The 21,814-nt window shown below is 34.7% G+C and overlaps 1 protein-coding gene across 1 annotated transcript in view; it reads right to left on the reverse strand.

Annotated features, from left to right (window-relative positions):
* Window positions 1–15,242: 15,242 nt before the first annotated feature.
* VEGFC (vascular endothelial growth factor C) overlaps window positions 15,243–21,814 on the reverse strand; it is a gene marked incomplete at both ends in the record, with an annotated part of 78,499 nt that continues 71,927 nt past the window's right edge. Inside the window, 3 exon segments of the mRNA XM_080344229.1 lie at window positions 15,243–15,357; window positions 19,935–20,265; window positions 20,510–20,619. Of these exon segments, the coding sequence (XP_080200355.1) occupies window positions 15,243–15,357; window positions 19,935–20,265; window positions 20,510–20,619 (556 nt within the window).

A 21,814-nucleotide genomic window follows, 5' to 3' on the forward strand; every position in this document is an offset into this window, starting at 1 on the left:
AACTTGGACAGTAAATATCTTTGTGGAGAGATTAACCCTCCCTATTGCTGATGATTCGTACATGTCCTAATCCTAAGAACTCCTGTGTGTTCTACTGCACTCCCTGCCACAGCATTTCAGCTCTAGGAAAAGATCTCATACCTCTTCTAAACCACTTTGTGCTCTGCTGCTTAAGCCATCTTTTTGTTGTTTTCAAAATTCTGCAAGAGTCACTTCAGGAGGCTGCTTTGTGGATGGCACTGGGTGTAGAAGGAGTATCTCTGGCAAGACAGTTCAGGCGTGACTCTCCAGCGCTCTCCACCTGCAGCACCTTCACACACAGACACTAACTCATGACTTTTTAGTGGCTTTTTGTGGCACACACTTCCCAGTGCCTCTTACAGAGGAAGATTAGATTAGATCAGATTAGAAGTAGTTCAGCACAGCTCTGACTAGACAAACAAATAACACTGATGCATGGAGGAGAAGCAGTGGAAGAGCTGGTGGGACTTTTCAAGGAGGCTTTGCAAAGATTTGAAAATGTGTAAAGCATGTTTGCAACGTCCTGAATTCTAATCTGTGTGGTAGTTGCATAATGGATGGAAAGAGTTTTATCTTTTCTCTTTGATGTGAAATGCTCCAAAAATACATCTGATTTTATTAGCCTGGCAGATTCCAAAGTCAAGGCTAGTGGAGAGTACTGCAGTTTCAGGAAAGCATGCTTGAAAGTATGATGAACATTTACTTTAGAGGATATTTTACCATAGGCTTTGTCACATTTCTTTGTCACTCTTCTACTGATTGATCTGGAGAACACAATTTACAGATTTTTTTAACAATGATGTTTAAATGCAGGGATATCTTTATCTAGATAGTTCTCAACATCTGAGGACTTACATTAAAAATTGTTTTCTATTTAGGAGAAGGTATGGCTTAGATGGTAGTTTTGACCTTGAGGCAAAGCCTATTGGTTGGGTGGTATTGGTGTCTATTGTGCTCACACATAGATAAAATTATTTTAGTAGTCTTCTCGTAAATATGAATTAGCTTTTTTTCTGTGAATTCCTCTTTGCCATTGACAGATTCTTGAAAGGTGGTTAGAGCTTATTTTTGCTTTACAAAAATTTCAGTTTGATAGGGTGATATATTCAGAAACAAAAGATAAAATTGCATTGTACAAAGTATTTTCATTCCAAATGTAATTTTAATTTCAGAAGATAAAATTGTCTGGCACTTTTGCAAAACAAAATGATTACTAATATATGGAATATTTTCCATCTTCATATACTCCTTACAGGTTTAAGTAAATAGAATTTGTTCATGTTTGACATATCACGTGCATAATGCCATAGAGTTCGAAGTCCTATTTTACACTTCAGCACTGGGAATCAGGATTTCCCAGCACAACGCAGTCACAAAAAATGAATTAGCACTGACGCAGAGCTCGTGACCTCCTTGGCGCCAAGGGGCTACATTTAGCCAATTTCCTGCAAGGATGTAGTTCAAGGAAAGTTTCTCACCAATGCCTAATGTAATTTATATGATCACATTTTCTTTTAACTTTTATAGGAGTGCCTTTAAAAAAAAAATCCATTTTCAATAGTTACTTAACCACCATTCCCTTGTTGAAAATAAGATTTCATTCCATTGCCTTTGTATATGCCCTGTTTGACTGTTAAGTCCCACGTTTTGTTATTTCAGCAGACTTCAAACGTGTAATAAATAAATTTCCACTGGGTTGGCGCTTCCTTTTTGCTTCCTGATGTAGGGATTGATTGTTCTTTGCAAGTCTCTTGGGATTTTATGAGCTTTCTCAGAATGACTGATGACCACAAATGTAACCATCATAATTTTCAGAAACCATTCACACAGAAAAGCCAATAGAGTCAATTTTTAGAACAATAGGAACTGCTGCATATTGTATGAGATCAAATGCCTTCTCAGGTGTAACAGGAGATACAAACAATGATGGAATTGACTCAAAACATTGTTAGTCATGGGATTAGAGTCAGCTGTAGGGAAGGTTGTTAATATGAAAAACTGTATAAGGGAATATTCTTAGAATAGGTATTTCTCACAAGAGTTGTTTCTACATATGCATAAAAATAACATGGTTGCTTAGGTTACAATTTAGAAGATTGGCAAGTACTATAGAGATGAAACAATATTAAAACTACTTGCCAAAACCAGCTTAGGGTAAAAACACAGCAAGATTTTAGTAATAAATTTAAATTAGATAAACAATATTATTGAAAAATTTAATAGCTCAGACAGGGAGAGGAAAAAAAAAAAAAAAGAAAATAGAGCATTAAAAATGGTTAATTGAGAAAGCAAAAGTTCAGGGTGGCTAAAGAAATAAATAGAGATGTACAGCTGTCCGGTGCCATTTTAGATGTCCAAGTGAATCCACAGCTCCTGTAGTACGTCCTGAACTGACATGTCAGATATACTTGGGTGTCTAAAATGGTATGAAATACCTATGTTTAGTCTCAGAAATCACCTTAAATTCCACCAAGTATTCAATAATATTAGCGTATACATATATAACAGATTTGACTGGTAATAAAATAATGTCTCTTATTTAATAAAATGGGATTAATAAAATCAGTTCTTCTTGATAGTTCGACAGAATTGCTAATGATCTGAGATTTAATGTATTCTTCTTTCTTAAGTACATTTTGCTACAGCTGGGTATAATTTCTGTGCTATTCTGTAAAATATATGGGAAGGTGTTTGTGTCCAATGAAGAAACTTTGAAAGGAAAGAAGTGATAATCACTAAGCTAAATAGATTTTCTAACAAAAAAAGACAAACTTAAAGATATTCAGATTTCATATTCTGTTAAGCTATGGTTCATCATTTGTCTTTGCTAGTGAGATATTTTCTCCAAAAATATAGATGTGAGCTATGATTCTGGTACTTTATCTACAAACAGGTTTAAGTTTTACATGAGAAAATTCCTCAAGGTATCCATCAAAAACACAGCATATGTTGTTCTTTGAAAATGTAAATGAAGTGGGGATGAAGTGACTTTAAAAACATCTTGTTTGGAGAAGAGATATGACTTAATTAAAGGCTGATAATTACTGGGAAAAGAGGATAAAGAAATAGAAGAATAGAAGCTATAAATGAATAAAAGGGAGCAATATTAAGATGTTTAAGGTATAAATATTTCTTATGTGGCTCTTTAAAAGGCTCACACATTCAATATAGGATTATTTCTGATGTAAATCGTAGGAATAACTAGAGAAGGGAAGGTTTTTATAGTATAACACTGCTTTGAGTTTTGCTGAGATTTATGTACAAAATAGAACCTTCTACCCTGGAGGAACCCTAGATGGAGATAATGGGACAAAACTCCTGACTCTGGAGTAACCTCTCAGTTGAGCTAGCCACCTGAGTTTTCTTTCCTGGTTCAGCTACAAGGGTGCTATGAGACCCTGTGTCAAAAGTCTTGTTAAAATTAATGTAAATGACACTCGTTGCTCTCCCATTGTCCCCAGAGTCTGTCATGTGATGACAGAGAAAACTTAGTCAGGCACACTTTAGCTTTGATAAAGCCATTCAGGTCACCTAAGAAGCATAGACCGGTGTGTGGTTCATAATGAGTTTTTATTTTCAGATTACATGGAAAAAAGTTTTGTACTTAAGTCTGATAGATTGGCCTCTCTTCCTGTGGTCCCATTAAGACAATCTAGGTTAGGGGGAAATGTCATTATTCATAAAACATAAAAAAGACAACCTGACTTTTCCTGATAATACCAAAAATTGTCTGTAGAGTTGGTGGATTGAGTATTTTGGAGTGGAACAGTAATGTCACATAACTAAGTTTTTTGATATTTCCCATGGATTTTTTTTATATACTTCACCCAATTAGAAATCTTTTCTGGAGCCACTTGGCACTTATCTAGGTTGGACTGTTATTGCTCTATCAGATCTTATTGGCAGATTTTTTTAAGAAGCCAGAGTTTGCCAATACTATGAAGCAGAAAATGAGACCGCACAGTTACTTCTTATTCCAAATATAGGGTTAAACTGGATTAAATAATAAACACAGTAATTGTTGGAAAATACGTTGTTCTGTAATGGTGGTTGATGCATAATTATCATTCCTAGGCTTACTATTAATAAATATTTCTAGAAAGCATTTTAAGTGTTGCAGAAGTAAGTGTCAAATATGCAGTTAATTTATACTTAAAGAAAAAAAAAAGCTTTTGTATGACAAACACACAATATTTAATAGACTTGTTTTTAGTCTTAAATAAAAGGATTCTTAAAATTACTTTATATGTTCTATATGGATTAGAAACTAAGTGGTCATTCTACAGGTACAGGATGCATACTGTATTTTCCATGTCAAGCAGCGTAACTCCTGTTAGAAGGAGCAATATAATAAGTTTGTAATCTCTGCTTATTAATTCCTAATTTATATTTGAATCAGTTATTGTTGGAGTGGTGCATATAAGACCCTTGGTAGTCTTGGGTTTTAAGGTAAGTTCTCCTGTCCTTAACATAGCATGTGATCCGGTGGTGGCAGAAGCTGCATTTGAAAAATCAAGACATAGACTTCCTTTCTTAAAAAAAACGCTGTTGGCACAGTCATTCACTCGGGAATAAGTGGTTACTTGACTGCTGTGCAAATATTATACTAATCAACAGAGTAAAACATCACGTAGTTTTCCTACATTCCTACCACATAATAAAATGTTGAGGGCTTTGATCCAAAGTAATTGTGTTTCCTGTTTTCATCCTCCAGTTGTAGAGTGTTACCATGTTGTGTGGAAAGGGGGCTGGAATTACATATCCTGTATAAGCAGCTACTATATAAGTTTGTACTTGGGAAATAAATGAGCTCAGAAATATTTGTACAGACTGCCATTTGTTGAAAAGAACTGAAACTACTTATTAATTTGTCAGGGTATCTATGTCCTATACAATCAAGATAATTCAGACATTTCAATGAAAATTTTATGCCCAACAGTGTATCTTTGAGTCTTCAGTTGTAATTAATATGCAAGTAGTACCTAAAATGAAATTAGAAAGGTAAAACTACATTCAATAGAGCAACTTTTCTCATCCAGCTACATCAATTTAGAAATTCATAATTGAGAGAAAAGAACTGAGAGTTTGATGTCTGCTGCTCTATAATTCATTCAAAGTGAGAGAAGGCATATGTAGAGTAGCATGGAAGATTGGTATTTTCGTTATCACAACTTTCCAAAGAGAAGGTGAGCTGAAATAGACGAGATGCTAAATATCAGTCCTGGAATGCAAATACCTGAAGTTCTGAATCACTGAGCTCAATTTTGAGATGGTGCTGCTTTATTAGGAGAAAAACTATGGGATGCTACGTTCAGGTCTTCGTCATGACAACTTACTAGTATGAGAGACAGAAGGAGTAAACAAGAGGCTGTGTGCCATGACATTGACTGTGGTATGATCATGGGGCAAAGAGCAATCCGTGGCAGTTCGGGGAGTTTTGGGGAGAATATCTAGCACAGGGAATCAGCCAGTGACTAAAGAGACAATGGTGGGACATATAGTTCTCTTACTGGCAGGGAAATAAATAGGTGTCCCCTAGATCATTCATAATATGTACTGGGAGGAGATACTGGATCATGGGAAAAAAGGGGACACACTTGAAAAGTTTTGGGAATTGCTGCAATATCAGAGCAAGACCAATAATCTCAAAGACCTTTCTTTGCTCAGGGTAAAGTCTTGTCATCTTTATTGTAAGGAAATTATTATATTAATTATTATAGTTGAAGATACTTTCTATTTCTGGTAATCGTTTTTTTTTTTCTTCCTATCCGTAATTGTATTTTATCTAACATAATAGGAAGTGGTTCGAAACAACAGTTTTTCCTCAGATTTCCCTTCATTTTGAAACTCAAATCTCTGATATTTTTTAACCCTATTTATATGCACATACATATACATATACATGTGCGTATATACACATATATATTTTTACACTCCATTTATATATACATATACACACACATTTATACATATAACATAACAATAGAGGTATATTATACAAGCTTCCTGGTTATCTAAATACATATCTGGTCTCTTCCTTGGTTACCTAAATATGCACCTGTAAGAATTCATCTGGTATTGTTCAAGATACTTAGAAAACCTGTTATATTCCATACCTTAAGCAAAATATTAATTTTCCTTTTATTTATTTAAACAGTAAGAACAAAAAATATAGCCTACTTTTTGGAGACCACTCAAAATGATACAGTTTTTTAGCCATGGATAAAGAGAAGAAGTAAGCATCATTTTGTTTTACTTGAATGCTGGTACGTAAATTTCTCCTATGAGGCATTTCCCATTTAAAGCATATCAGAATTTAAGACCTACTTATGTGTGCAGGTTCACTGAAATAATTGATTTCAACCAAAACCAGTGGAGGGGGGGGAAAAAAAGCGCCTTCCTGAGCTACTATTCTGGCACTCCTGTGAGAAGAGGAAAAGATGGCTTTACTACTGGTCTGGGACAGTTACACATTATTCTTCTCACTGTCTTTCTGTTTGTCTTTCATTGACAACTACTCTCTCTTTCTCAAGAACTGGACTGTGATATGGATTTTGTTGGATGTGGGTATCTTCTTGCAACCAGTTGGAATTGTGTCTGGTGTTTGAGTTAGGCACTGAAGGTAAACTAGCTATAAAGTTCTGTAACGAAGGAAGAACTTTGTTTCTTAGTAATGTGTGTATAGATGTGGGGTTTTGAGATTCCATTTGGAAGGGTGCACGAACCTAATTAAGCCAGCAAGGAGATAGTTGCTCTGCTCCTGTGATGATATTGGTGTTCCTCACTGAAAGAATAACTGTGGGAAAAGAATAGAAATGGGTCAGAAATGTTGGCCAGAGGCTGTACTGTTAATATCGTAGGGGATCAGACTTAAGTAAATTGTGTACAATATATGCGCTATATATGATATACTTGTATCACTAGTGCTGGACACCAGATCTTGTTACCCAGTTGTGCATCAGTTCAGGCATTTTTAATCCCCATGAAGGTTTGCAGTGAAATTGAGGTTATGTTTTTTTCACTTTTTGCCATAGGAATTAGTCTGCTTATGGACTGTTTAGAAAACAGCATAATGCTGGTCTGAAAAGGCTTGTGCAAGAACAAAAAGCCACTTCTATTGTTTTTATTTTTTGATGCAACTGTCATTAAATGTTTCTATTTGTTTTCATTTGATGAAAAATTATGGATTATGTGAATAGCACTGGAACCATGATTTTACTGAGTAATATGAAAGCCTTGCAGTGTACTCTGTCTTAGTTGCAGTTAAGTATCTCTAGAGAATATGTTTAACATTGTTTTTCTATGTTTTATTTTGGCATGAGAAGGAGATTAGATTTCTAGTAGAGATGAATAATAACTGGCATAATCTAAAAGTAAACCGGGATTTATTAGAATTCTAACTAAAGAAAAAAATGGCATTTGCGGTATTATATTTTTTTAGTGCATTGAGGGCATATTTGATATTGTCACACACAGTGTGACTCAGTAGCTGGAAGGATCCAGCTGAATAACTTTTTCTGCTTATTAAAATGTTTTCTAAATGACAGTTTAAACTGATGATTGTTTTCTTTGGTGTAAAGTCAAAATAAAATATATACAGTGCAAGTAATAAATAAGCAAGATGTCACATCCTTGAAAGGGAAAAACATACTTTCAGGGCTTTAAAGGCAGGATGGATCAGCTCTCATCAATTCCAGACTATCAGTTTTAACTTCGAAAGACAATTATATTTCTCCTCATTTCAGCTAAGATAAATTTGGACATGTGCTAAGTATCAATGCACGTGTGAATTTTCAAGATAGGCAAGCAGAACATGTTATCCAATTGCTGCAATATTTTATTTATTTTTTTTTTTTAAACTGCAAAATAATATCAAATTAAATGGCTTTCTAATTTAGCTGATAGCTTCACCATAAACAATGCAAAGAAGAATTATAATAGATTCGTGGGCCGTGTGTAGAACTCTCATATCTTAACAAACTCAATTGAAGTATTTTTCAAGCCCACTAAGTGAATTGCTACCTCCTGTGACTCTCCCCACTTCCCTGAGAATCCTGTATTTTCTTTAGTATTCAAAGTGTGTGGTGGGAAGTAAAAAGATGAGAATGGATTTTCAACCTTTTTCTCACACTTAGAGGAACAAGTTAAACACTAAACACCTCAAAAAACCCCACCAGAATGACTGGTGTCAATGACATGGTATTGTTGATAAGCACCATGAATATGACTGTGTTTCACTCATATCAAACACTAAAATAAAATGTGCTCTTTGTTTGTATGAGCATGTATATATCCTTCTGAAATTTATTTCAAGAAAGCTTCTTTTATAATATTAGTGGTAGATACAGTGCTTACCATGCAAATTGGTCAAAATGTCCATGAAGTGACAGCTGTAGTTACCTATTTGGTAAATGTTAAGTGTTTTGAGGTAGAATGATACTATATTCATGAGTATATGTAGTTCTTCCCTCCTTGAGCAACCAACAATGGTAGAACCACATGTGAGGAACAGGAGTGCTGGATGACATTTACCAGGCCTTGTGACTGAAGACTGATCACAGTCTTACAGTGATGCCAGTAAAACGAATACTACCCTTTAAATCAGAAGAATCAGTGATGTCAGCAACAAGCTGTCTCCTGCAGATGTAATGGTTTTGACTTGCCTTTAGTTAACCTCTTCTTCATGTTCTTCTCAGAGGCCAAAAAATGGTTTATTTATTTAGTAATTTATTCATTTTTGCTTTCCTGAGTATCAATTTTTCTTCCTGGGAGTTTGAGATGCCCCCTAATACAGATGATCTTGAGTCTAAGCTAAAAGCAGGTCCAAAAAGCTGTCTTGTGTCTAAGTCACAGAAGAAGCCAGGACCTGGGCAGCACTGGTGGTTGCAGCTGCATCCCCAGCCTGAAAGCACTCAGAGAGATCATGTTGGTTTAGGAACCAGCACCCGCAGTGTTCTGCAGGACTCTGGCTCAGGAATAACTGAGCTGGGACTGTGGGCTGTAACAGGTGAAGTTTTATTAACCTGCTGGTTATTGCTGCTTTTTGTTATATCATTGTTAGAATTACTAAAATAAAAATAGTAACTTTGGAAGTATTTTTCAAAATAAACTACAGTTAAAGAATATATGATATACTTCCTATATGTTTTAAAGATCAATGACAAGTAACTAATAAAGCAAAATATTAATTGGTAGATCTTCAGTAGCTAAACACTTGTCTGTATTTTTTTCATAGTTTGGAAATGAAGGTAAATATTAGTACTACATCTTCCTCTAATGGATGTAACTGACTTGGTTTAGCCTCAGAAAAATATTTCAGTATTTGCTTTTTAAGCTTGCCTTAATTTTATTTGAGTTTCATTCCAGATAAGCTTCCAGGCAGTGTGGCTGCTCATATGCTTATGTAGTGTTCAGGGTGTAGAGATTTTTTTGGTTTGGCGGGGTTTTTTTTTTGGTTTTGTTTTTTTGTTTGGGTGTTTTTTTTTTTTTTGGGGGGGGGTTGGGGTGGAGGTGTGGGGGTGGGTGTTATTTGGGGTTTTTGTGTGTGTTTGTGAAAGAAATACAAATCCAAGTTATTTTAGTGCTTCAGTAACAGGTTATTTGCTGTATTTTAAAATAATTAGATCTTAAATGGTTTATTAAAAACTGACTGGAGTAGCTGAAACCAATGTAGTATCCACCTTGACGTTAAACCATGGACTAAGTGGAGCCTAAGTGTTCTGTGACTCAGTACTTCTCTGCATCCAAATTACTGGACAGAGTGCAGGCTGGTGAAAAGCACATTTATTTTATGAAGGCAACCTGAGCTTACAAATACTATCTGTCCTTAAAAATGGCTTTATCCTTCTGGGAAGGATCCTGTGACCACATTTCCTCTGTCATACCCACAGAGGTGGGTATGTCTGTGCTAAGCATAAGCACAGGCCTCAGATTTTTTTTGTGGTATGTTTGAAAAGTCTCCTTACCTGCCCTTGAGTCATGGCTTTTTTTCCACACAGTGTGAATGAGATGAACATAAACTCAATTGCAAGGCTTAATTTAGTTCCAAAATGCCACACTGGACTTCACTGAGGACTGCATGAGTACAGTGTTAGACTGAAGAGACAGCATCCAGCAGGATTAAAGCCTATGTCTTTTACAAGGGAGGGTGATATTATAAATTGTCTTTTATGTTTCGGGTGTAATTTTCTAGGATGATTTCTGCATCTGTTATTTTTATTTGCAAGTTTGTTTTGAGAGGCTCTGAACTGCTTGGGCAGATGGGTTTTGCACACCTGGAATGCAAAACTTCTTTTTAACACTTGTTCTTTCGTATACTTATAGTTAGGACTATCACTAGACAAGTAAAAACAGATTAATCCTCATGTTGGCATGATTATTTTACGTAGAGAGAGGAAAGATGTCTTAATGGTAATAGAGAGGAAAGCAATGCCATTTTTAGTGAGAGATTTGATCTAAAAGCGAAAGGAAAAGGTTAGAGGTAACAGTGATATGTGAGAAAGGCTGAAAGGGAAATATAGATATTCTTATGCAGAGACTGAGATACGGTCCAGAAATCTAAGAGAAGTTGTTTAAGTTGAGAGAAGGGGCAAAGGGGAAGAGTTCAATGACCACATACAACTGATTATAAAATGCAGAAAATGGATAAAGAGGTTGCTGATACTCAGTTGAAAGGTCAGTGTCTGTCAGGAAGGGATTCAATAACCTTACTCAGGAAAAACATCTGAATATACAAGATGTGGTTTTAATGACAATGTTTTGCTGAAAAAAAAAAAAGGAATAAATGGTAATATACAATTTTCAGAGATGTCCATAGTGGTTTGCCAACAAGTAGCAATGGTTACACAAAAGAGTAAAGCATTGTTTTTAAGATTTTTTGTTTTTTCCAGAATGTGCTGTTTTATAATTCAATATATTCTCAAGCTGAAGTAAGGACCATGCTTCATATCTTCTGACTATAGATGAAATACACATTTTTATAATGATAAACTACTGAAATTTTAGAAAGTGTGGTAAAGTTGGTGATCCTCTTAATGCTTGCTACTGTTCAGATTCTGTTACAACATTTGGACATAAAAATATAAATTAAATAAGTCCAGATATGTCTTTCTGTAAAAATATTTTGATCTGTCTAGACCTTTTAAGAACTCTAGTGTAATCTGGAGTCTTAAACCTGCATTAAACTGGCCTTATTTTATTAGTTCTTCACATTTACTACATTAAAAAAATGAAATACCTGGTCCATTTGATCTCAGTATTTCATCACTCAATCAGAAGTTTGTTTTGTGTTCTTTCCCAGAAGTTTTATCTGAAATGGGAAAAGAAAACAAAAGGATACTATCAAAGAAATTATCAACTATTATTTTCATTTTTACAATAAAAATCCTATAATATTAAAAATTATTACTATAGCATATTGGCTAAATTACAGAAGATCTGCAAATTCCAAGTTGATCACCTTTATACTTTTCTACTTGAGGACAACCTTTTATACCCCTAAATAATGCAAAATTAAATTAATAAAATTAAATAATATTTAAAGAATATATTATTTAAAATATTTTAAAAAATATACTCCTCAGGCAGGCTAATCTGTTGATCTGCTTACTTGGCTGCATAATTTTTTCCATTCCTACCTTTTAGCATAGATGTGATAGTTACCCTCCATAAAATCAGAGAGACACGGATGTTACAACTCAAGGACATCTGGAGTTGTCACTGAGATCAGAAGACTGAAAATTAGAATATTGAAAGCAGTCCTAATACTAAGCCTTTCAAGATGATATGGTACATATACAAAATTTCATGCTGATGTTTCAAATAGAACTAAGATAATTGATTTACTGTCTTGTTCAACATGAATTAAACAAACAAGTCAGCAGACTAACAACACATAGTATAAATAGTATGTCCTTCTGTTAATAAATTTAGAAAGGGGCTGTTCCGCATAATTTATAGTTTCCATACAGTACAATATTAAAAGTGTATAGAAACTGTTGTAAATTCCTGATAAAATGCAAGTATGTCTGTTTATTATTAAATGTGATTTACAGAAGTTACACACTCTCCCCCTCCCCTGTAATTTGTGGAAGGTATATGTTTTTTACACAAATAACCACATAAACTTTTTATTCAGCGTCAATGCAGAATGACTTATGTATTGCCTTATCAACTACATTTTAGGTCATCTTCTAAGCTGCACAGTCTCTCTGTTATATATTTTCAGAATTCTAAATTAAGATTCGAAAGGAAGATGAAAATTGCAAGGAAAATATAAACAAATAACATTTCAAAACTGAAAATGGTATAAGTCTAACAGCTATTTTATATAAGAGATGCAAAGAAGACCTGCTATGCAGATTATGCCACCACTCTGTATTTCTCCACCAATAAACACCTGCTTAAATATAGATGATTTTGTGACAGAACTGAGATAAATAGAATCACACTTTATCATGCAGAATGAGTAATCTGTAGCCTGTACTACTGATAATAATTGTGATATTTATTGTATTGTGTATAATGCATTGAAAAACAATAATAATAAAAAAAGCTATTTTAATGTAAAGCAGAATTGGAGAGCCTGATTACCAGAAAATGCTATCAAGTGCTTCCATATAACATTCTACTCATCTGCAAACCCTTGAGAATGGTTCACCAGTTACTTGCTCAGACAAAAATTTGATTTGTGGTAAGTTTTAGAAGTCAGGTCTTTGCTTTCTTTAAATCTTACTTTTACTTATTGATTGACATCCTTTGTGTCCAGAGCTCTCCATATTTGGAAAGTTAAGAAACTGAGAAAAAGTAATTCTTATTGAATGCTGGTGTTTGTAATAAAGTGGGAACTTCCTGTTCAGTGCTCTCATTTTCAAACTCCCTTTCACTTCTCTGATGGCTTTTATGATTTTGGATTGTAGCATTGCTCAGTAGAAATTCAAATATCTGCTTAGCCATAATGTTTTTATTAGCTCAGTTTTCATGAATTCCTTTCAAATAGTTCAGACATGTGAAGTGAGAGTTCCTCAGTTTAGCTGATTTTTATTTGAACAGTACTGTAACGTGCACTTTTTATAATCTACATAGAATTACTTGTTGGAATGCAGTTTTGCTCTGTCTTCACTTGTACTCTCCTCCTTTTTAACCACAAGCACATATTTTATCTGTTAGATACTGGCTCACTTGGACTCTCTTCCTGGTTTCAGATTTGGTTTGTCCTTCCCTTGCTTCTTCTCTTCTATAGAAATTAAAAAACTTATTTTGTGAGCTTCATCTACAGTTTGTTTTCTCAAGTCTTCATTAAAAAGTTTGCTCTTTAACTGATTTCTTAAGCTATTTTATGTTTCTTTCAAGCAGCTGGCACATAGAAGTGGATGCCTGCATCTTTAGTAATACTCAAGGAAGTTTTGACTATTAACCTCTTGATATTAGATTGACACTGCCAGTTTTGACACTCGATTTGCATAACTACCAATCCAACCCAGGGGAACTGTGTGGCTGTATTTCAATGTTATGTTGTCATCCAGATTTCTACTTGCATTTGATTGCTGAGGCGATATAGTAGTAAGGAGATTCCACAGTATTTATATGCCTAAACTTCATTCTGTTTTCCTATTTAGATAATGAATAGCTGGCCTCTTAGGAAGAGCGTTGAGGACACTAAACATACAGTGGAAAGTGTGAACTCTCGAACTGTCTCTCATCCTGCCTTACTTCTTAGACTGACCCAACCCACAATAAGGAACTGAGTAATTAAAAGCAACTTTCATTCAGTTTAGGAACTCTGATATCTAAATATGCAAGAATCTAGAAAAGCAACGCACCCCTCCCCCTAGAAAAACTTTCTAGGGAATAGTAGGAAAAAGCACTATTTCACGAATAACTCCTTTAAGACAGTTGCTTAGAAACCAGCACTTCAGACTAACAACCTCTAAAATTATTTTTTGCACATCTGCCCCCTCCTGTTGCAAAAATCTTGCTTTGCTGCTTTGCTTGTTTCACTTCTGCACACAATAAAGTTTCTATAATTTAACAACATCCTTCCAATTTCTGAAATATTTTAATTTTAATTAGATTGTTCTATGCACATTCCTCTTCCCATGCAAGCTAAAAATCTTACCTCTTTTTAGAGTTCGAGATGTTCCATTTTGCATTCTCTTTAGTAAAGAGAAGTCCTGACAAATTTTATGTAGAGATTATGTCAATCCACAACAGACTGGTGGAAGTCCTTTCATGTCCCCCTTGGTATACACATTGTATTTTTTTCCTTCAAATCATTTTTGCACATACATACATTGTTGATCAAGATACCTGATTGACTATATGAAAAAGCAAAGTGCATCAAAGCATTCCTAATTATTTAGTTGTAAATTTTACAATATAACCTGTAGTAGTAAATAAAAAGCATAGCTGGCATTTCCTCTTTCATAATAATAACCTTCAATAGACATTATTTTATATTATTCTTTAGGAATATTAGAAAGAAATGAAAAGGCAAATATATTGGAATGTAAGTAGTTGTTGCTGTCCTTTAAACTCAGTCCTTATCCTGGGACAACATACAGGATCTCCAACGTTTTCATTAGGTATTAATTGGTCTTGCTTTTCTAGTTTCATTCTAGAGAGAGAAATATCACTGGGTATCACAAAGTATAACTATTTCAAATGACATATAGAACAGGTATAAGGAAATGTCTGTAGTCTTCCTTTCATAAAAATGCTTCCTTTTAACCGCTTTCCCTCTTTTTAAGAACTGTGGTAATAAAGCTGCTGAATTGTAGTTCCTTTCTATAGGCAGATGATTAAACGTTCCCACAATTATATAATACAATTTCAAATTTATTTTAAACATACTTTGCATGATATAAAAATATTGATCACAGTGAGCTTTAACAATTGTTACTGCTATAAACAGAAAGGCTGCACAATGGTTTTAGTGGAAATAAATTATATAGTCATTATCTCTTAAAAAAAAATCACAAGAAGTAGAACCTAGGCTGTTTGGTCATTGGCAGAAAATAAGTCCTTATTGAGTTCTTTACAAAACATGAACCCCAGTTATTTTCTACATCTGCTTTCCACATCTTGAGAAAAGCAAAATGTGTCTGTCTCTGAAAGCCCCACAGGGTCTCTGGTGAACATTTAATTCCAAATATTAGCAAAGTTTCAGTTCTTTTGTTCTAATGGAAAAATGTACACCAAAATAGCCAGTAGTGCCCTCTTCACTAATTCATATGTGGTCTTTTCCAATATGTGGGTACACAGCGGCACACTTCTTCACTAAAATAAAATCCAGCATCACAGCGTTTTGTTCGGACTGTACATGGCGGTCTGTAACAGCTAAAGAAAGGAAAAAAAAGTTGGCATTAATATAACATGATCATTTATATTAACAAAGTGTAGAAATCTGTGTGCATTGAGACTGCCATTTCTCAATGGAATATTTAATTCCTACAATTATATATCTTTTAACTTCTGTTTATGTTGTTGCAACTACTTTTAATTGGACTATTCTTCACAAAAGACAATGAAAGAATAATGAATGCTATTGAAGAGAAATTATTCTACTGCAATTCTTGAATAGATGTAACATATTGCCTAGTTGTAATCACAGATTTGTCTTTAGTACTTTTTTATATTTGCTTTCGAAAATACAGTAATACTGTTCTCTATTTAAATCTGCTTGTTATGACCTGCTGCATGCTGACAGCTTGAGGTGGCAATTCAGAATTGGGTGATGATCAACTTCACTGTCTTCTAACCCAGGACTCTTTCTCACATTATTCACTAACGCAATAAACCTGAGAGAGGTTTGTTTATGTATGTTATATGGTGACTGATATTGAAAATGAGAACATACTTTGTTCAAGTTGCAAACCCCTCTAGCCACTCTCTGAGGGCAGTGGGGATACACCTACACTTGATAGTGCATCTATCTATGCAACAGATTACAGCCTGCATGTTTATGATAATTCTTAAAGGAAAAAGAACAGAAATAGTCCCTATTTGACTAAAACAAATTTAACAGAAATAGAGCATTAAACCACAAGCCACATCTACCTAAAAAGCAGGAGCATTTTTCTTCACAGATTTGTTGACTGAAAAATAGAAGTTATACAAAGATAGTATCTGTGGTTGTCCCTGAACTCTTCCTCTTTCTATTTAATTTTTCTATTAAAACAAGAACTTGACCTAAAATAACCTTACAATAACAATGCTAAATACTTTCTAGTGTATAATGGAAACAAAGTACAAGTCTGGGTGTTTTTTTTCAGATGCTGGCAATGAGTCAAAAAGCAAAAGTATATGTTTCAAATTTCAACACAGTTATACTTAAAACTCGTATTTAAATAGTGTGCCTGTTCGTGAAACACTGATATTATGATCTATTACTGTAATTCATACTTCAGTTCAAAGAAACTACTGTACACTATATTAAGGCTAGGTCACTATCGTTTTCTCTAGGCAATTCTTGCTTTAGGCTTGTGGCTACTTTTATTATTGTCGTAGATGAGTTAATATATTGTGTGCTTGTTTCAGATGCCAAGTTACCACTTCGCAATAATTTGTTTCTGATATGAGGTCTGGATTACAGTTACATTAATTCAAACCAGCTAGTTCAACCAACGAACCTGATTATGAGGAAAACAATAAGGAATGAGGAAGACTGCAAATATGACATTTATTAACCAGTCAGATCTTGTTCAATGTTTTCAATGTTGTTAATCATAGATTATTTCACTGATGTGGTCTCTGTAATTAAGAGAGTAACATTATTTTGTACCATTTAATATAGGAATTTGAGATCAGTATAAGAGCTCATGAGGAACTCTCAAAGCCCTGCTGATCTTTTGCCCAATAAAGTTTGGAAACAGTGGTAAAAGGCAATAAAAAAATCACAATGCCATTTAAGAAAGCAAGCAAGTGAACTTTACTGTCTTGCACATTTGCCAGAAAATCTAATACTCTCAGTAAACAGGCAACCAGCAGGTCTGTTCTGGGAAAAAGGCAGAGATGCAGTGGATGAATACCTGGACTCACTTGCTTTTTTGCTTGTCTCTGCCCTGAAAGTTAGACTGTTTCATGTACTGAATGACCATAAAATGAAATAAGAGAAAGGAGAAAAAAAAACAAAACCAAAATGCCAAACACCTTCACCTACCTATGACATGTTGCACAAAATGAAATGCAGTCATGTAATCATTAAATATGAGGAGTTCACTCTGCTTAGGATTTGTGCCTCCTATTGAACTTCAACTTAATTTGCAGGCCACAGCACTATAAAGCTTCTCTCCTATGTGAGTTTGTGTCTATCAGCAGTCAAGATCAGGTTACTGCAGTCTTATCATTATTTGGGTCATTTTCAAAGAGCAAGAAAGCCCCTCTCCTCCTCTAAAATGCTTTGCAGCTGAGGTGCATAGTTATCTGCCTCTGACAAAACTGACCAAAATAAATTCTTGAGGTAACAGCACTGGGTGAATAGCAGCAGAGTCATTGTAACTATATAAATGCAGTTTCCTAAGGAAACTCTGCTGAACAATAGACCAGGTCTTTCAAAAGATTTGGGCTGAAAGTTGTTTATGGAGTGCTTTCACATGAGAGGTATCTGTTCTAATGAGGCCAATCTGAGCATGCTGGAGCTAAGATAGATGTTCAGTCAATACACGTAGTGTTGGGTGAGTCAGTGGCAACTTTCTCTTGATGGGCAGTAATTGTGATTATTTTGCCACTGAATGCCCAGGTTTATCATTTTGGGCAGTCTAATAAACAACTCCACAGATGAAACTGAAGTGAAAATGCTACTTTTAGTGGTGGTATTAGTATGACTACCTTAAAAGGCAGTATGGTCTACAGTGTGGGGGTTTTGTACAGTGTCGGGTTTTTCGTGTGTGTTATTTGTTTTGGTTTGTGTTTTTGTTTGTTTTCTTGTTGTGCTGTTATGTGTTTTTTTTTCCCCGTTTTTTTTGTTGTTGTTGTTGTTTGTTTGTTTGGGTATAAGATGAGAGGCTGAGGCATTTTTGGTACAGTGCATAAAAATGTTGGTGCTTCAAAACCAGAATGTACAGGGACTACTTCTCTGCACAGGGAGCTGTCTAGGACTTGGCTACAAGATTCTACCCACGTCTCAGTCTCAGGCATCTTGCACAAAGTTATAGAACGGTACCTCCATTGATATGGTCTCATAACAGCAAGGGATTTTTCTTTCAAAGACAAATGGGATGTTGCAGGGCTTTTATTCCTTTCAAAAAAGCTTGTGGTGGACAAAGCCAAAACATGAGAAACCTTTGCTTCTCCCTTCTTAAGAAGGAGGATAGATTGCATCTTCTATTTTCCTTGACAGTGTTAACATCTGCAGAGCTATTGGCTGTAGAGTAATACCACATAAAATCTTCCTTTCTCTACACAAACTACTTAGAAAACAGCAACATCTAAAAGCATCCTAAATCAGATTGTCCTTGGAAGTGAGAAAGAGATTCAAACACTTTATTATGTTAAATCACAACAACACAGAGAAAAGCTGGGCTCTATTCCCTCCTTCAAATACGAAGTCTTTAAATCTGATATTTCTTATGGCATTTATTAGCTTTTTAAATGCCTGACTTTCCCAAATTGTGAATGTTCCTTTAAAATACATATGGCTTATATGTGTAGCACTACTAGAAGTGCACACTAGAGTAGTGCTAAGGCTTTGTAATATGCTAAAGCCCATGTCATCAGGTTGGTTTCTTTTCCTCTGCAAACATAAAATTGAAACAAAACCTGAATGACAGAGAAGAAATTATTTGTTACATTTCTAAATCAATTATTGTGTTCCACCTAGAAGGGCAAACGTAGGAAAACAGGTAATACCAGTTATTAATAATATTTTCCCCTATTTTAAAGACTTCAGCACAGGTCTCATTCCTATTAATTAGCCATTTTTAAAATTCAAGATGAACTAATGTATATGTACCTGACAATATATTTATGCCAACTAATTACATGTTATAATAAAAAAAAAAAAATCTAAGGTTTGCTTTTGATAAGCAACAAATCACAACAGACATTTAAGTGTTCCAATTTTCTCTTTTCCATTTTCAGTACCTGAACATTTCTGGAATTTTTATTTGTCATTACTACAACAGAAATAATTGCCATATATTAATAACTAATAGATCTTCCTGCTCAAATCGGTATTGTTTTTGTTTCACTGGAGGAAAACTTTCTTCACAAAATACACAAAGCAGAAATAATATTGTTTGTTTCTCAGAACCTGAAGTCATTCATATTTTTATATATAGACTTTGACTGCTATGGGTGTGTAGTAGTTGTAGAAGAAAAAGCTCCTGTGATATATATAGAAGTTACAGAGGTTTTTCGTGACCAAATCCCATTTTAAGTTATGAATGTGGGCGGTCTGTTTTACAGTTGTGTATGTCTATTTTTCACAGAAATCATCCAGAGCTATAAGACTTTTTATACACTCATAAATCTTTAGTATCAATCGAGTGGGATGAATTATTAGTAAAAGTTTAGGAAGCGAAAATGATTGATGATATCTCCCAAACTAATCCCTAAAATCTAATTAGGAACATTTGAGTTGTTTGAATTGCAATATTGAGTTTTTGGGAAAAAGGGCATGGGATTTTAAATAGCATTAAAAAACCAAAGAGCTTGAACTTACAGCTCATTTTCAGCTAAAGAAAAAAAAAATCACATGAAGTATTAGTACAAGAAACTAAACATGCTTTAAAATACTTATTCTGCCTAGCAGCTTTGACTTAGAGATGATAAAAGTCATAGAAGATACAACTGAATTGAAAAGAGGCTTACTGTTTACTTAAGACTACAAAGCAATTCAACAAGACAGATAATGACACAAATTCAAAATTTTATACCTTAAATACAATGAAAGGGCTAAAGATACTAGTTTTTACCTGCATGTCTGGTGATGGAACCTTTTTCCTTTTAAGAAGCATTTATTGGGAGATTCTATACATTCACAGACACATTTTGCAGGATTTAGTGGCTGATGTTTAGGACAGGTCTTTTTACATACACACTGGCACTTGTCTTCATCAAATTCCTTGTTGGGTCCACAGGAAGCGGGGAGAAGTTTGTTTTTGCACATGCACTGACATGATGATCTGTCTAATTCTTTGTGAGGACCACAGCTTGAAGGCCGCACACCTCCTCTGCAGACACATTGACACGTTTCTTCATCCAGCTCTTTGTTTGGTCCGCAAATATGGAATCCTTCAGATGTGTCTAGAAATACAGCAGAGATGTGGCACAACTATCTGAGTTTTGTGTCAACACATCCCATATTTTTAAGGGAAGAAATGGTACTGAATTCATACATTTTGAGGTGTTTTAAGAACAAACATATGGCAAAAGACACGCAACAACTAGCAATAAAAATTCAACTATTTACTTTTCACGTTTTTTAATTTCTCCTTTATGTAAATCAAAACATGGAACTACATTTAACCATTTAAGCAAGACTGCTTACCAGAATCCCCAAGGTGAGAAGAAAAACCAAAATCATGCTGTGCCAAGCATCTGCAAATTTGATTATTCCAGATATGGTTTTTTGGACAGGTCTTGTTTGCCACATGACACCTGTGGAATGCAATATACTGTTGATTTACTACCATAAGAACCCAAGGGAAAAAAAAAAATCAGGTGCTGATTGTGTTTGCTTCCCTCCAGTACCTTACAAAGAGCTTTAGCTCATTCATAATCTTATTTTTAACTCCTATCAAGTCTATTACTAATTAAGGTTCTGCCCACTACAGGAACCTTCAAACCATTTGTTGAAGACACCTTCTCACATTTCAAGATCTAGCTCTAACTTCTAAAAACTGATATTTTTACTTTCCTAATGCTGCTTGGAAACAGATCTAACCCTTGAATGTAAGCCTTATATAGAAAATAGACAGTTATGAAAAGTATTTCCGTGACAAACATCGCATAGATGGTAACAAGCATAATCTTCTATGGGTTTTTTTTTTTGCAATACAAAAATGTTTTCACACGTATAGACATCAAAAAACAGCTGCTAACAGTTTCTGAATTAATGCATAGACCAACCTCTAATTCCTAAAGCAAAATTAGATGATTAGATTCATTTCCCCTTTATGTGAAAGTTACGTGACATTAACTGACTTTTTCTCATCAGCCACTCAAATCCTGGACAGTTTTCTTGAATCTAAAGATTCGGTCTTCAGCAGCCATATCTCTTCACTTTAGATATGAAAGACAATAAACAATCATTTGGTGCTCTTTAGCAGCTAGTTTTGCCGTCAAGGCAGCGGTACCAGAGAAAGCAAAAAATCCTAACAGCAGCTCCTGTCTTTTTAAAGAATGACTGAACTTAGCTAGCAAGTGCACCACAGATAGATTATGTATGTGTTTTACCTCACCTTCCTTGCTTGTAATTTCTGTCACCACAGGTGGCATTATAACTTTTAACAAGTCATGCCTAACTTCATGCATCCAGGCTGTGTCATTTATGCATTGTTTCTGTAGTATTTCTAAAATCTTCTGATAAGGCAGCACATACATTACACATTTTAAACACTTTTCATTCCCCTGAGCACCATTACTCAGGCATTCAAAAATGCAGGTGCTAGGACATTTTTCTGTGATTAGCATTCAAGTATACCACTCCCCTTCACCACATTACATGACTCTTTGCTTGTAAAGACTGTTGTAGTCTAACATCACCCTGCATTGTCTCATGTTTTCTCAGGCTGGTGTTTCCTGTTTTCATTCAACTAATGATCTCACTCTTGCTCCCTCACTTGCACATATG

This window comes from Nesoenas mayeri (assembly GCF_963082525.1).
Source record: "Nesoenas mayeri genome assembly, chromosome: 4".
Classification (NCBI taxonomy): domain Eukaryota; kingdom Metazoa; phylum Chordata; class Aves; order Columbiformes; family Columbidae; genus Nesoenas; species Nesoenas mayeri.